The sequence below is a fragment of the Sceloporus undulatus genome, chromosome 6 (genome assembly GCF_019175285.1).
Source record: "Sceloporus undulatus isolate JIND9_A2432 ecotype Alabama chromosome 6, SceUnd_v1.1, whole genome shotgun sequence".
Lineage (NCBI taxonomy): Eukaryota > Metazoa > Chordata > Lepidosauria > Squamata > Phrynosomatidae > Sceloporus > Sceloporus undulatus.
In genome coordinates, this window is record NC_056527.1 from 67,171,987 (window position 1) to 67,189,101 (window position 17,115).

Genomic DNA, 17,115 nt, shown 5'->3' on the forward strand with positions numbered 1-17,115 from the left:
TATTATTATTATTATTATTATTATTAGCATAGGAGGAGGACAATGCAGTGGGCAGGTTGCCTTGTCTCTTTCCCCCTGTCCCCCCCCCCCCGTTCCTCCTCCCAAGGCTGCCCACCCAGCAATGGGGGAAAGAGACAAGAGAGGATGGGGGAAAGAGACAAGGACACCTGCCCACCGCATTGTGCTCCTCCTCTGCCGAGTCATTCCCCTTTGAGTGGCCTGGGGGTTTTGCCAGGCGGGCAGCCTTGCTGCTTGAAGGTGAATGGCTCGGCAAAGGAGGAGGAGGACAATGTAGTGGGTGGGCGCCCTTGTCTCTTTCCCCATCCTCCTCCTTGTCCTCTAGAAAGAAAAGAAAAGAAAAGAAAAGAAAAGAAAGAAAGAAAGAAAGAAAGAATCAAGGAAGCGAAGAAGGAAAGAAAGAAGGGAGGGTAGGAGGAAGAAAAGAAAGAAAAAAGGAGGGAGGGAAGGAGGGAGGGAGGGAGGGAGGGAAGGAAGGAAAGAAGATGGAAGCAGGAAGAGGAAGAAAGGAGAAAGGGAGGAAAGAAAGAAGCAAGGAAATAAAGAAGGAAGGAAAGGAAAAAGGAAGGAAGGGAGGGGGAGGGAGGGAGTGTGGGAAAAACAAGGGACTTTATCACAAGTGAGGAATTTCTCTTAATTTCGAATGAAAAGAAAGTGAGGCCAGAACACATTCTGAATTTACGTAAATGCGAATTGAGTTCTAACTGCCATTCAAACCAATACACACTGGATCATTCTCAGATTATATTATCTCAAAGGCTTGTTGTGAGGATAACAATGTAACCTACAGAATTAAACATTTCTGTCTGTTACTGTGTCTTGCAAAAACAGCTGAACAAATTTTCACCAAATGTGGAAGTTATATTTTGAATGATCTGATTTGAAATACAGGCTATGTGGCATACACTCAATTCGTGTGGGAGGGGAACCCCAATTATTTATTTCATTGGGTTTTCACCAAATCTGAAGGACATATTTGGGATGACCTGACAAATACAGGCTACGTGGCATAAACTAAACTCACTTGGGGAGGATTTTCATTCACACAGTATAGTGTTTGACAGCCAATTAGAAGAGGCATATCCTCCCAAAGGCGAGTAAGGGGAAGTGCAGTGTGAATTCATTCATAACTAATTTTTGGATCCACTGCAATTCCCCAAGACTGTCCTAAAAGCTGGGACTGGGAAACATTCAAAATGATGTTTAATTGCATGGGAAACTGAAGGAGGAAATCAGTAAAAATTATCCCTGACCCCCGCCAAAAAAGAGGACTTTGCTGAACTCAGGCTTATAATTTGAATAAAGAATAAACAACAACATCCCATTAAGAAGGCCTTCTTTTCTTTACCTTTTTGAACACATTGTGACTTTACAGCAGAATTATCTTCCTTTTAATCTAATTGGCCAAGGTAGGGAAAATATGCAACTTATTCTGCCTTTTAATGGAACATTGATTAATGAAATACAACAGGAGAGACTGGAAGGAGAATGCAAAGGCACATGCAGAAAAAACACTTGGGGAATGCACCTGTTAGTAGCATCTAGCCAGAAGAACAAGGACACGACAATCGGGTCTTCCAGAATCCACTAGCTACCAAAAGCAGCTGAGCCCTTACATTACGTAATGCAGCAAAACAGCTGTTTTGAAAACAACAACAATAATAACAACCCTGGAGATAAAATCTTTCACAACATGGCAACTACATCAACAGAGAGGAAGACAAACAAAAACAACAGGTTTCAAAAATTTGTGCAGAAACATTCTGAAACAATGCTTTGGGACTGACTTGGGGCAGTCCTGATTAATCCTCTGCTGTCCCACTTTTAAAGTGTCTTAAGGGCTAAACAGACTGCCCCAATAGAGCAGCGTCCCGCCGCTCCTTTCAGCGCTGGATCTGGACCACAGCAACCACATGCCACAACCTCGATCCAGCAAAAAACTGCCATTGCTGCAATAGTGACAGCTTTTGGGCATTTCTTTGGTGCAATGCATCTAAATGCTGCGCCAAAGAAATGGTGTGACGCCACCTGCCATGCGGGTGTGCATGCAGTGTGACACTGGCATCAGGAAAGAGCTGGAGTGTGCAGTGTGCCATCACCATGCCCGAACTCCACCCCAATGCCAGCGTTTCTTCCCATTCTGTAGATGCCCCAGTTTCCCACTTTTTCTTCAGCATATGTCAATTGCTGCATATTGAATTCAAAGTGTAATAGTAGTTTGCACTCTGCTTCAGTCCTAGGGAATGCAGACGGGGAGAATTCCTGCCCTTCCCATAAGGCTCAGGCAAAAACAAACCCGTGTGCTCTTTCTCATTAATAACTTTTACCATCTTGACCACACTTTGATGTTGTTTGGACACATATGTCCCTCTTTTCATCTGTGATAAATTGGGAGGTATAGGACAGTGAATTAATATTCTCCATGTTTACTCTCTGCAATGCACACAGTTCAAAGGTGCGTAAGATAAATGCAGCTTCTCCATTGCAAAATTTGGGTTTTTTTCCCCAAAGCAAGGGCAGATCTTATATTTACTACTACAGTATCTTGACAAAAGATATAGATTAAGAAAGTTTATTATAGTAAAATCAATAGTTTCTAAAGACTTAATGCTGCTCTTACTGTGATGAAGATGTAATCTAATTTATTTGTTTGTTTTGTGTGTTGAGCTATGAATGAAATTAATGATGCAGAGAGAATAAAAACACATCAAGATCTTGAACTGGTCTAATACTGTATACTGTAATTACTTTTTAGAAATCCCAGTAGATTAGACTAGTCTAATCAGCAGTACGGTCTGTCCACACACCAAAAGCTATACAACTTTTCAGAAATAAGGAACATGTTTCCCTCCAGATGTTGTGGAACTGCAATTTCTACCATTCCTCTGAGCAGGGCCAATAGCAAGATATGATGGCAGTTGCAGTACAAAACATCTGGAGGACCCAAACTTTCTCCTTCTTAACTGGAGGAAGGACTGCTGATGTGATTCTTTATGGTCATTAATTCCCCATATATTACTGATATATTAGTACTAGTAAAAGTTTAAAATATAAGATTTTATTGCTATTCTTTAGACAGATGAGAGAAGTCAAACCAAGTTCATAATCAAATTAAAAATGAGAAAAATGAGCATGTTGTGAGTGCGTGTTCTTGTAATTTTTATCTTTAAGACATAAAATAATATCTCTACAGTGGGAGAAAGGGAAGACCAAGAAAGGAGAAAAAAAAAATTCTACTGAGGAAGAAAGAAAAGAGCAATAAAGGAAAGAGGGAAAAGTCCACATTCACATTGCAGAGATCAAGATGCAACATCTGTTTTATCACTGGCTTACATACTGGCCCTGCTGAAGTAAGCAATGCAATTTTCACTTTCACGTCTTCCATCTGGGGGCCCTTCCACTGTGGACAAGCAATGGATATATCCTAAAGAGTAAAATGGAAATAAAAGACTGCCCTGGGAGAGGATGTACTAACTGTGATAAACATGTCTGCTTTTATTGCCTTGACATTTAAACCCTCAAGGGGAAAAAAAACCTCATGGGTGGGAATGGGTAAAAGCTTAACCACACAGAAGTCCTTAGCAGCAAGGCTATGTTATCACACCTCTGCTTGCAAGCAGGACTTAAGCATCAATTTAGCAGGCTCCATGATTTGCCCTAACTCTTCCCACATGCGTTCTATATTCCCATCCCATGCTGCACAGGGTCTCATGACCAGAGCTTGGAGGTTCTATTCCAAAATGTAGCTTTTTTGAGCTCTCTCATGGTTGAGGAAAGAAAAGTTATTATTTTCATTCTGAACTTCCATTTTCTACATTTTTGAAATTAATATACAGTACATGACCTACACTAGAACCTTTCTGCCATGTCCCAAACACAGACAACCCATGCTGTTTTTAAAACATGATATCAACCCTTAAGAAGAGTCCTAGGCTACATCCACACTGTAGTAATAATCCAGTTTGACACCACTTTAACTGCCATGGGTCCATGCTATGGAATTCTGGGAATTGTAGTTTGTTGTGGCCCTAGAGCAGAGAAGAAGAGCAGGAGAGGTGAGCATCTCTAGTTGCTTGTAAACAGGAGAGAGAAGATTGAGACCAGAGACAGGAAAGGGAGAAGAGCAAGAGCCTTCAGATGTAAGCAGTATGAGGAAGAAGAGAGATCAGGAAAGGGGAGCAGTTAGAAACTTCTCTGAAGATTCCTAAGCCCCACTCCCACTGGGCATATAAAGCGACGTATTTTGCTGCAATTCTGACTTGGATCTTTTTTCCGAGTTGTAGTCAAATCTGGTCCCTCGTTCCCATTATGAAAGGGTGCAAACGGACCCGGGTTTTTTTGACCCATGGTGCTGGTGAGTCCCCCAAGCCAGCCCCTTGAGCACTGCTCCTCCCATCCCCAAGTTACCAAATCAGACATCCTGGTCGCTCCCATTCATTTGCTGTGGATCGGACGGGAGGTGCAAGAAAAACCTCCGGAAAAGTGCAGTCAAATTAACCTGGGTTCGACCCCCCCCCCCAATTCGGGTTTTCCCTGGAAAAATCGATTACATGGGGATTAGATCCAAATTCCAATGGGAACGAAATCGGTTTAATGAGGATCAAATGTATGCTCAAATGGTAACGATGCTCCCAAAATCTGAGTCTTGATCCGCTTTATAAGCCAGTGGGAATGGGGCCCTATAAACAGATACCAGGCAGATTCCTAGCCTGTCATTCCCATTACCTCTGATCTCACAGGTTTCCTCAGATGCTCTGACTGCCAGAATGTTTTGCAAATAGCTCAGACATGGTCTCCTTTATAAAGAAAAGTTTAAACTTAAAGCAGCTACTAGTTCTTGGGCTGAAACTGACCTTGAAGAGAGGTGCTACAATTTAGCATCTATACTATTCCACTGATGAAAAAAATATGATGGGCACAATGGTGGACAATGTAAGAGAATGTTGGATACTTGGATACTCTCCTTCTCAAAGTGGTCCTCTAGAAAAAACAGTTGCTCATCAAGACTGAAAATATTCAATAATATTCCATGCAAGACCATAATATAATTATGATAATTCAGCAGGACACTAATATAACTTCGTTAGCATTCTATACAATACCTGAATCCGTCCTAGTTGTTACGATATTATACTGAACCACAACATAACAAACTGGAGGCTTCAAAAAAATTTACTGAAGTCTTTAGTTACACATTTTTATTACTCCTGTGTGTGCTAGCTGTGCACCACAGCCACCAGCAATCAAACCTCTGCAGAGCTTGAAATGCAGGAAAAATTATAACCTCTACAGTTTCTGAAGTCACAAAAATGACTCCACTTAGATTTTCTACACTTACAGGTGTCAGAGTGTTAGAAACTGCCAGTGCACCACAAGGCTCATGATAGATTTAAAGGCCTGCATCTTGAACTTGAATGCAGAGCTGTATGGGGAAAATTACACTCAAGGGCTGGGTAAGAAAATTTAAATTCTGTGCTTGTATAAATTGACATAATTATATATCCCACAGAAACATATAGAAATTACATTTGCAATTTTTTTCCTGTTTGAAGGGAAGTGAATGGTTGTCTGAAGGCAGTGTGTCTATGTGCATGCAAATACAAGGAATGTCTTGCTTTTCTAAGGATTTGCTTGGCTAGCTAAAACCTTTACTCCTTTCTTACTAACTAATCAATTTGTTAGTAACGTTAGTTTATTTCACCTTTTAAAAACTGAGGGGGGGTTATTTGTTGGAGCCTATTTAAACAAAACAAAAAATAACCCAAAACAATAATAATTATTATAACTATTATAGTACAATTCTAGCACATTATGAAATATTTTTATCTCTGCAAACCTATTTGGTTTTTAAAACATGACCCATAAACATGAATCAGTTAGGTCATTATGCTATATTCACACTTAATATATTCAAGAGGAGGAGAAGGAGGGATGCATTCATTTTCCCAATCTGATACAGTATATTCAGCCCAGCCGTTAATAAATCTAATATTGTGTCTGAGTCAGTTATACCTACTTACTTTGTCTTTTCACAACAAAACCAACATTGTTTGGGATCTATAACAATAGTTATCCTTTTATTCTTGCAGTGGTTCTTAGAGCAATGCACAGATAAGAAGACAATCCCTAAAGACAGGAAAGGTGTCTGCTCACAGAAGGAAATACCCAGCAAATATCTGATCTGGCCTATGTGAAGTGAGATATCACTTGTATAATATATTCCCCCATGCCAAATGAAATTTATATTGAAAGGAGATTTTTAAAAAGAAATAAAAATCCAAGCACCTTCCTATGATGCTAGAAAACATTTGAGATCTCTTTAGCAACTGCTCACAAACCTTTGCTATGATCTCACTTAACAATTTTTTAAAAAATCATCATCCATGAACCAAGAATCAACTCAAATACTGTTTTTTGTTACAGGGCAAAACCCAAACCAAACCAAAACATTTGCATTTTACCTTCCCTTTTCAGTCCACCTGTTTTCTCTTCCAAGTATTCCAAGAGATTTCTTCAAGCTATTCTGCTCAGCAGGCTAGAATCACACCAGCTTTTGCTGTACTGTTGTTCTTGTGTGCCTTCAAGTCATTTCCAACTTATGGCGATCCTAAGGCAAAACTATCATGGGCTTTTCTTGTAAGCTTGGTTCAGAGGAGGTTTGCCACTGATTTTCCCTGAGGCTGAGAGCACGTGACTTGCCCAAGGTCATCGAGTGGATTTAATGGCCGAGCTGGGAATCGAACCCTGGTCTCCAGAGTCACAGTACAACACTCAAACCACTACTACCCCCACTGCTATTCCTGCCCAAATCTGTACAGAAACCTAAACCAGCACTTGTCCTCATCACATCCATGGGAAGTAAGAATATTTGTTAATATAGACTTATTTCTTCTTCTTTCTAGTTCTTTTGTATGTACTTTGCACAGTACCATACTACATCAAGCCTCTGATCCTAATCTTTATTTCTCTTACCCATTTCCTGTGTCTTTTTATGGAAGTGTTATGAATGTACTGCATTTCCAATATAGTTGACACATAATTATTTCCCAGCCCTGACACCTGAGACCCATTTAATAAGACAGGGCCAGATTTTAATAATGAAGTTAAGACCTTTTGCAAGCAAAGCGTGAGTTTCACCACTCATTAAACCACCCACTTGCTATGCCCCCTTTCAAATAGCTGCATCTGTGCGTAAATTAGAGTCAGACCATACTCTATAACTACAAATGTTACACAAGTTGTGATAATTCTTTAAAAAGAACTGATGAGCTGGCTCAAACAAAGCTGGCCTTGTTCATCATTTTTCCCAGCAACAACAGCCACACATTTCTGAGTGCTTGCAAATGAGGATATAAGGATGTGTTAAGCACCTAGTATTTAGAAATATATTCCCTCTGTATGTGGCAGCTCCACTTAACTACCAGGTGTTGCTAAATCTAATATTCATTAATTTATATAATCCCCTTTAATTTTCCACCTAGAAAATTTAATATGTGAATGGATACACAGGTACAAACATTTTTCTTTTACAAGTGAGAAATCTTTGAGGTGGGAGTAAAGAAAAACACACATATTGACTCTGAATGCCGAAAAAGATTCCTGACTCCAAGAAGTGGTGGTATCTGCTGGCTTTATTGCTGATCATACAGATTTTCTGCACATTCTCTAGCTGGAATGAGACAATACCTCTGGCAAGAGGGATCTTTTATCAACAAGGCAGATAAGGTAGTTGCTGATCCAGCTGAGTACTGTATCTTCTTACACATAAAATCAAGTTTTTGCCTGCCTTACAGAGAAGGAAAGAGTGTAAAGATGCAAGTCTCACTTTACAGTTCAACAAGCAGAAGGGTGCACACTACTGAAAGCCAATGGTTTGCAAGCCTGCCTCTTACTACTTTGATCTGGCTGATCAAAATAATAATATTAGTGTACTGATATAGCGAACTAAAGCTAGAATCCTGTTGGCCACACAACGGTAGCCAAGGAAGTAATGCATTTATCTCACTGTGGTTGGCAGAAGATGACTGCCAGCTCTGAGTAGGTTATTTTTCCAATGTCTGGGTTCTGATGGAAGTTGGCTTGGAAAATTTCTTTTCCTGTGGCAGTGGAGATTTTCTAAAAGCCTTCTTATAATTTCTTTAGCTACAAGGACACATCCTCATGCTGGAAAACAAGGCAATGAATAATGCATTAATTCTTCACAGTTGCTGAGCCCATGCCTTTCCCTTCATGCCACCATTTATGCAGTGCTATCCAACAGGATCCCAGGCTGGTAACACCATGTGCTAAATGGTTTAAACATCTTAGGACATGCTGTTGAACTGTATATGGAGAGATTTTTTTTCAATCAAATTGTGTTAAAGTTAAAGGGCTTTTGATCCTGCAATCTTCCGTGAATCAATCCCTCTTATTAGAAGGGCTTGATCTGTACTGGTTTTCCAGTAAAACTGGTCACATACTGACCTACACCCCTTATTGGGCTAATCCCCAGTTATTCTATTTATAAGAGAAACAGAACAATTTTTCCTTCTTGAACCACTGATATTTATACAGACCTCTGTTCATTACTATTTTGTTTCCTTTTGGTCTGAACCTCATATCCTTTCTAGTTAATTTTTTTATCTAAGAGAGATCTTTCCCCCCACATCTTCCTCCTTAGCACCTCTTCTAACATGGGATCTGGTCACCATTCCCATTGCACCAGTGCCCTCTACATGATTCCCAGACCCACACTGACCTCTGAAAATGGGGTCTACAAAATTATTGGCAATGTTTCTGCCAATTCCTGCTAGCTTGGGGCCACAGCAGGAAGCAGGAGATTTAGAATCATGGTGTTGAAAGGAATCACAAGGGCCACGCAGTCCAACCTCCTGCTCTGTAGGAATACACAAAACACCAGTATAAAAGCATTATGTTTTATGAATATAAACCATTTGTCATTCCAAATGCAGCACCTAAAGCCTCATTTTGTGAATACTGAGGATGAATGTCCTTTTGACTGTACTTTATTTAGTCACAATTTTATTTAAATTATTTAAATCCTAATTTTCCCATTAACTATGAAATGCTAATTTTGGTTTTAACAGTTATTGTCTAGGGATGTAAACCTTTTATTTCATTACTGCATGCAACAATGCATAATTTCAGTGATTCTGTTCCTGTGCTTTGAGAATATGAAGATTTCTATGTTGTTTTTGAGCACTGCTCATACTTTTGGGACTTTGTCCAGGAAAATTTGTTTGCATAAAAATGATCTGATTCCCCAAAACATGCACTTCGGGGCAGAAAACAGGCATAAGAACCAGTATATTTTGTACAAAATATCTTTCCCCTGGAAAAAGGATTGGATTTTTCACAGAATACACATTTTCTTCACCAAAACACCTTTTTTTTTTGCACAGACCCCCCTCCCCTCATTTTTATGCAAAATAATTTCTCAGTTGGTTCCTTGACAGGATCCCTTGAGTGTTAAGACACCCTTGTTTCATTGAGGTTATGAATACTAACATAACTTCATTATTGGCCTCATTCCCACTTACCTTTTGATTTGATTCCTGAATCGATCATGAAACTGGTTCAGCAAACAGAGTGATTTCCACTATGTTTATGCCAGTTTCAAGAATCGGTGTAGGAAGTGACAGCTGCAGCTTCCCAGCCATGCCTCCCTCCGTTTCCCAGGCCATACCTGGGGTGGAGGAGAGGCCGGGGTGAAAGGAGAGAGGCAGGCCAGAAGGATAGAGAAGGCATGGAAGTATGGCCGGGAGGCTGGGGAAGCCACTGCCAGTGGGAACCAGGGTGGATTCGAATCTGATTCAAACCTGCCTGGATCCCACTTGGGCTGAATCAATTTATTTGCAAATAAACCGATTCAGCCCCCAAATCACCCCATTTTATCAGCGTCTCTTTGATGCGGGTTAAATGGGTAAAAATGGGTAAAAACCATGGCTCCCCTTTCCGAATCGCTTCAGCGATTTGAATTAAGTGGGAACCATGGTGGTTTAAACTGGACCATTAGGAATCACGATCCTGTTTAAAGCATAATGGGAATTAGGCCGTTAATTATCTGATATTGATAAATACAACATACATGTTTAACAATGAAAATCTATATTTAATGAATAGGGGCAAACTGTATGAAAAACAAGGAGATATAGTAAACACACATTTACAGGTGCATACACACAGCAAACTAAAATAGATATTTCATCCTCCTCCCTTCCTCTGTAGCCATCAACAGATGATAATTGTTTCTTGATTAATTTTTCAGATCACTGTAACTTGTTGGCTGCCTCAGAAATAGCTACAGAATAGATGAGGAAATATTTCTCTGAGAAACCAGTCTGAGAAAATGTGATTAATGTTTACTTGGGAGGCTGCTTCAGAAGGGCAGCTGGGTCTTTTGGCCATTATTAATACAGAATGCTCTCTTGCCATAAAACCCCCATAAAGTATGCTTATCTGTGATAGAATCATCAACCTGTCAAGACACACTGACCTTCCTTGCAATTTGGAAATTGTCTGAGTCAGGGAGCTTTTGTTGCCTTTGTACATGCCTGTAACTAGGAGCCAATTCCAATGTGCAGAAACAGCATGTAGTATACAGGCCTTCCTAGACTCTACTTATTCCGACTGCTGGTCAATGAATTTCAATGCTCCCTCCCTTAAAAACCATACTACACAAGGGAAACTGCCAACCAGCTAGAAAACCAGGCTAAATTACATCTCTAGGGAAGTTTCCCATATTCCAAGCATGGGAAAGATTTAGTGTACGAGGAGTGACTTCTAAAATGTCTCCTTTAATGAAGAGGGATTTCTGGCTTGGAGCACGTCTCCATTTAGAGAAGTTTAACTACAAGGTTGTTTAAATTCTTTCTCCAAATATTAGATTTTTTAGACAGAAGTACGCTGTGTGCATGGACTGGTAAATGCACAAGTAAGCCAGTCTCATACTTCCACATGTGAGAGAAAGATATACAACTAGATAGTTTTGTTCACCATTTTTTTCATTTACTTTGGGAAAAAATTAATATTAAGTACATTGGAAGATGCTTTATTGTGAGTCAGTACACAGTGCCATCTTGGCCAGTATTGTTAACACTAACAGTATTAGCAAATTATTACCAAAGGCTTTCTAGGGTTTCCCAGCAATACCTATTTGCCCCTGATATTCCCTGGTGTTCTCCCATACAAGGCCTGACTAACCAGACTTGGCCCCTCTTACTCTCAGAAATCAAATGAGATCAGATGTGCAAGGAAGTCTGATTTCTATTCATTATTTAGCTTAATAATACAGGAAGTCCTCACCTTTTGATGCCCCATTATCTAACAACTCATTCTTTCAATGCTTGCAAATTAAGGACAAGTTCCATTAATCCAATGAGGGACTCACTCTTTTGTGAGTCCTTCTTGCCCATGGAGGCTTGCTTGGGATTGACTGTGCACACACACGCACTGCTTGAAAAGTGAGCTGAGATACCAAAAATATGAAGCCAAATAACAGACTTTACAAGCAGAGTACATGCCGGGGCACATGGGGTGTGCAAGCAGTCCTAAGCAAGCCAACGTAATTCCCTTATGTCCCCTACATGGCTCCTGCGTTTTGATTGATTCCAGTTTCTGACAGTGCTGCAGTACCTAACTCATTAGATCAGCAGGCACTCCCTGTAATTTATTATTTATTATTCTTGTTTACAATAAATACAGATCTGCTGTTGGTATTAGTTAAACTGCAATCCTAAATACACTGCACACTTTCTTTCTCTTGAGATTCCCAATACTAACAACACTTCTAACTTCTTCAGGTGGCAAAATATAGCTGAGACTTCATTTCAGCTAGTTGGATTGCTATATCGGTATTTCACTTGTAAGGGTAGCAACCGTGTAAGTGTTGAAGAGGGTTTTAAAAGAAATGTTACACCCAGTGCTACAGGGCCTGGATCAGAGGAGCCTTCTCCTTGATATTTAAATTTTCTATTATTTATATTTCTATTTAAAAAGAAAAAGAGGAGGAGAGGAGGGGAGTGGTGGCAGTAGGGGAGGGGGTAGATTTGACCACAGGAACTCTCACTTGCAAACAAAATGGTATTCCCCTCTTAGCCAAACAAATCCATTGGGTGACCTTGGTTGAATCATACACTCTCAGCCCTAGAAAACCCTATGGTTCACCTTAGGGTCTCCATAAGTTGGAAATGACTTGACATAATGGCTCTGTTGGAATGGTGGACACTTTGCCAGTATTTGGGCCTTGATAAATACCCAACCTCTCAAATTGGCCATGTATCTTCAACAAAGCTAACCCTGGTCTCCTGATTTTGTGAGACAGCTATGAAATGAAAAGAAAAAAGACAGAATAAAACATTTCCACCAACTACCGTCACTTTTGGCACTGGCAAAGATTATATGTCCATCACTGCCCATTACAATGAGTGTCAAATTTTGGAACAAGCAATTGTCAAGTTGAATAGGTGTTCATTTTCTCATCTATAATATCTTGCTATGAACTATGGAAATAAGGACTGGATGGAGACTGGCAAAGCATGGTAATGAAAATTTCTGGTCTCTTATCATAGGAAGAGGAACAAGGACTAGTTGGAAGACTTTCTCAGCATGATGTTCTTTCAGTAAATGGATGGATAAGGAGTAGCTACAGGATCCAAGCCTTCATCCTCTTTGACAGTCAAGTTTATCACACTGGGGCTGATTTTGACATTAAAGAGAGATTAAAGCACATTTAAAGCATCCCACAAATGAAGTGGAAATGGTGTGCAATTGCATGAATGATTATCACACGCAATTGCGCAAACAAAGTGATATTGGAAATGCATTGCCACTGAAATCTTGAAAGTAAAAACATGCACATTAATGTTTCTTTGTGACCACATTAATGGTGGGTTTTGTGCGACGTCGTGTGAAATCATTACATGTAATTACGCGATTTCCCCAGGATATTCATGGGAAAAACACTCTATCTCCTTCATGTGATAAAGTCCAATGAGAACTTTATTCCAAAATATCAATTTCCTGAGACCTGAAGAATGCTCTGGCCCCTTCCACTGGACCACAGGAAGTAAGGTGGCTAATTTTGTGTATATTTAGGCTGCAGACATAAATATATTTGCTCAAGAACAAGTCCTGGTGAATACAGTGCATACTTACTTTCAATTAAACATATATGGAACTGCAGTGTAATCATACTATAAGTTGTCTTGGAAGTCATTTGATTGGAAGTCTTTAAACTACATTAATATTTACTTTTTTGCTTCTGATCATTTGAAAGTCTTAACCTTTGTTATTAAGGTAAACATTGCAAAATTGCTATTTTTAACTTTTACTAAGCCTTAAGTATTTGCACCAACATAAAGTGGACACTGGGTCATGGGCTGTAATTCAATGCAGATATCGCTACTAGTCTACCTGGGAATGGAAACCCATATAGGTCAAACCTTAGTGCTGGGCATTCAAATTAGTCAATCAAAGTATCATGTCCAAAATCTAGGTTTGAGGGTATGGTCACCTGTATCCACCTGTCCTGCAGCCCCCCTTCTTCTCTCTATCCATCCCTTTTGGTAACTTTCCGACAATTTATTGTGTCCCTTCTTTCCTTATATATCAGCCACAAGAGGGGACCAGCCTAGCAAGAGTCCCTTGTATTCATGCACAAAGCCTCATGATGGGATTGCCATCACAAGGCTTCCAGGGACACTCTGAGGCCCAGCCTGGCAGCGCCAGCTTAGTGCAACAGCTACCTCTCCTGATGTGTCAGGGTAAATCACCTCTGTGCCTTGGTGCATACATCAATACAAGCACCACTAATTTGTCATCAAATTTAGCATCAAATGCTACTAACAAGTATGTCTAAATATGCCGCCACAGATGAGATTTGTTTAATCACCTAATATCAATTCAACTGCAGTGTTTTTCTTCAAAGAAGATAACATATGTATTTATCAAGATAGATTCTATTCATTGTTTCATGTAATGGATCTAAAAGTTTATTTTCAAAAATCTTAGCTATATGCCCATCTGTGTCTGGAACTTTATTTTCTTTTAAACTACGAATAGCCTGAATTATTTCCAATTTTGATATATCCAATTCTAAAAATTATCTTTCTTCTACCTTTCTTTTGGAAATTTCTTCCTGTTCGAAATATTCTATCAACTCTTTTTCTTTTCCTTAAACAATTTTGAGTATTCTTCATAGAAATGCCTTATAGTATTTTCCTTTCGCTTCCAATCCTGTAATTTCCCCCTTTTCTTTCCGCAGTTTAGGAGTGAAAAAAAAGTTTCAATTGGTGTCTATGAAACCTTTCCCTTTCTTTGTTCAACTACTATGACTGTCTGTGTGGAGAATTTTGGAGGGAAGCAGCTGGAAAAGAAAGGATTAATCTCCTTCCCAATGTGTGGTAGTCTCAGTCCAGAACAGTATTGCTCACTCACTGAAAATGGTCATTGCTTGTTTATTTAAAGAAGAAGAAATGGAGCCGCAGGCTACACAGCATATTGTGAAGTTTAACACCCACCCACACATCCATCCCATGCTCTTCACAGGAATCAGCTTACTGTTCAGCTAGCAGTAACAAATACTCTTGCAGACTCTGAGCAATGGATACAACTGGGCATTTGGCAAAGGAACTCGTGCAGGATTCTGAAGTGAACCAGAAGAGAAGAGAAAGATAAGAAAAAAATGGTAATTCACAGTGACAGCTTGTATTTGTAGTGACACAACTTTGTTTCCATCTGAAAAATCTCGGCTGGTGGTTGATATACAGCATGGGGCTTTAGTCCTTGGCCAGTTCTTAGCATCAGACATTGTAATTAATTGTCAGCTGGCAAATGTATTAAAGGAGCCAAAGGCTAAGAAACTCAGCTAGTTCCCTCCTTCCTATGCTTTATTGCCAAATCACCATTGTGATATTCTGGCACAGCAAGGATGCTGGAGGAAAAACAGTGTGGTACCTTTCATTAGAGCTAATGTTCATGTTGACTTTTTCTCTTTTTTTAAAAGAATAAACTCTTATGTTTTTTTTTTTAATTTGTAAGGTACTGCATAATATTCATTGAAGAATGAAGCTCTACATGTTTTTAATAAGGAAATGAGTGAATTCACACAGTAAGCCTAGCCAGCCCTGTGGGATAGCACCCCAAGGGGTTGATGTATGTCTAGTCTGTGCCCACCTAGTGCTGCAAATGTGTCAGCAGTGAGCATGGTTATCCAGCACCTGGCAGGTTGCCGTTTGATACATCTTGTCTGAGGAATCAAAATTTGTGTAGATCTTTGGTATTTACTTTATTCAATTTTCTCCTGCAAAGCTGGGAATTATTGGGTCAGAGAAGGGAGGAGAGATGGTGGAACCAAACATGCATCCATATCATTTGAATCTTTCCTATCCCTTCCTGTTCCTTATGAATCTCATAAATAAACCAAACAAACCATACATTAAATGCATCCAACAGATGGTAAGAGGCAAATATTTTATATGAGAAAAGAAAGATCAGAGAGAAGGAAAATGGGCTAAAGATGCTTAGAACAACTGGAAACCATTCCACTTTGCTTATCAATAATACAGTAGTAAACGTTCACCATTTTGCCATACGCCAACTCCATTCCTGTCCATATTTTTCAGAATCCAGGATTTTATAAAAAGAATCAGAGCTCTCAGTAGCCATTTAATCAACACACAGCACCGATTCCTGAACAGAGGGGAGTCCAAACAGGCAACATTAAGCACGGGCAATTAATTGTCCTTCTGCTCTAACAAATCAAAGCAGCAGTTAAAGACTGCATTATCTTGGTTTTTGCAGAAATGACCTTTAAAAATTAGAATAGGCATCTATAATTAATTGCATTGTTTCCCAGCCAATCCCCCCCCCCCCCAAAAAAAAGGCTCTGCTATGGACTATTTTCTCTCTGTCACACTGAAATGCCAGTAGAGAACTCTCCTGTTTGTTTGGCCTCCCAAATTGCACATGATAATCATGAAATTACAGTTCTTTACAAAAGTTTATCATTAATTACATTAAGAATGTAAACATAATAAAGCAGGTTGCCTGCAGAGATTAGGCAATGATACTAGATGATGCATGCTCTCGACTGCTGATTTCAAGTAGCGCATATCAGATGTGAACTGGAACACATGATCAGAAGACTCACATAGTGCAGCTCTGGCTGGAATGAGCCATTTAAGGCAGTAGGTTGGGAACAGCATTTTTGGAAAATCCTCTATATTAAAACCAAAACCACACAACACCAAAAACCATCTATTCCAGTAAGTATCAAATTATTCTGTCAGAGAAAAAAACACATTAGAGAATATAAAAGGAGCTTTAAAATACACACATTCACACACACATACAGAATATTTAGAAATGTGATTCCTAATATGATGTACAGTCCAGGAAAAATGAACTACAGACTGAGTCATTTTCATAATCACATATTTTAGGTTATGGTTACTGATGCTTCGTTCTGCAACATGAAATATGAAACAAACATGTTTAAGAAAGAATAAGTGATATATGTGCCATTCTGGAGAAACACATTCAATGCACAGAACAGCAAAACACTGAATGTCTGTGCACTGGATAAGAGCACACTGGGCTGGAGCAGATGGGCAGAAAAAAGCATCTCCATTCTTTGTTATCTGAAACTAAGTCAAAACCTTGAAAGCACTGAAAGCATCCTGAATACCCACAGCCTGTCTGCACTGTGTGGAGACAAGCCACACCAAACAATTATTTTTCTTGTCACCTCCCCACCATACATGCTCACCACTGCACAAACACACCGCCAGTGACCTCCAATTACCTCCCTCTTTCCACCCAGATGCCATCCCATTGGATGCCCCCCCATATGATTGGCCTCACAGTTACATGCGCAATGCACCACCTGTACATTGGTGTGTCCACTGATACTTTGACAATGCACAATCATGGAGGCCCCCCATACATGCCCACATCACCCCCATGCCCCCCTGTTGGACTGTCATGGGTTAGATATGTTGTAATTACATCTGTTGCATTATTAGTGATCACTTTTTTGCTTTGCTACAGTCCCACACTAGTGGTCTAATGAAGGACATTTTCTGCCTTGACTCGGAG

The 17,115-nt window shown here is 39.7% G+C and overlaps 1 protein-coding gene across 3 annotated transcripts in view; it reads right to left on the bottom strand.

The window, feature by feature from the left end:
• The window catches only part of TPK1 (thiamin pyrophosphokinase 1), a 376,531-nt gene that overhangs the window by 72,075 nt on the left and 287,341 nt on the right, over positions 1–17,115 (bottom strand). For 2 of the 3 annotated variants that reach the window (XM_042476580.1, XM_042476581.1), the window contains exon 9: positions 3,356–3,442. The exons of the other annotated variant lie outside the window; for it this stretch is intronic. In XM_042476580.1, the coding sequence (XP_042332514.1) occupies positions 3,356–3,442 (87 nt within the window). The remainder of the gene's footprint in view (positions 1–3,355; positions 3,443–17,115) is intronic. 3 annotated transcript variants of the gene reach the window in all.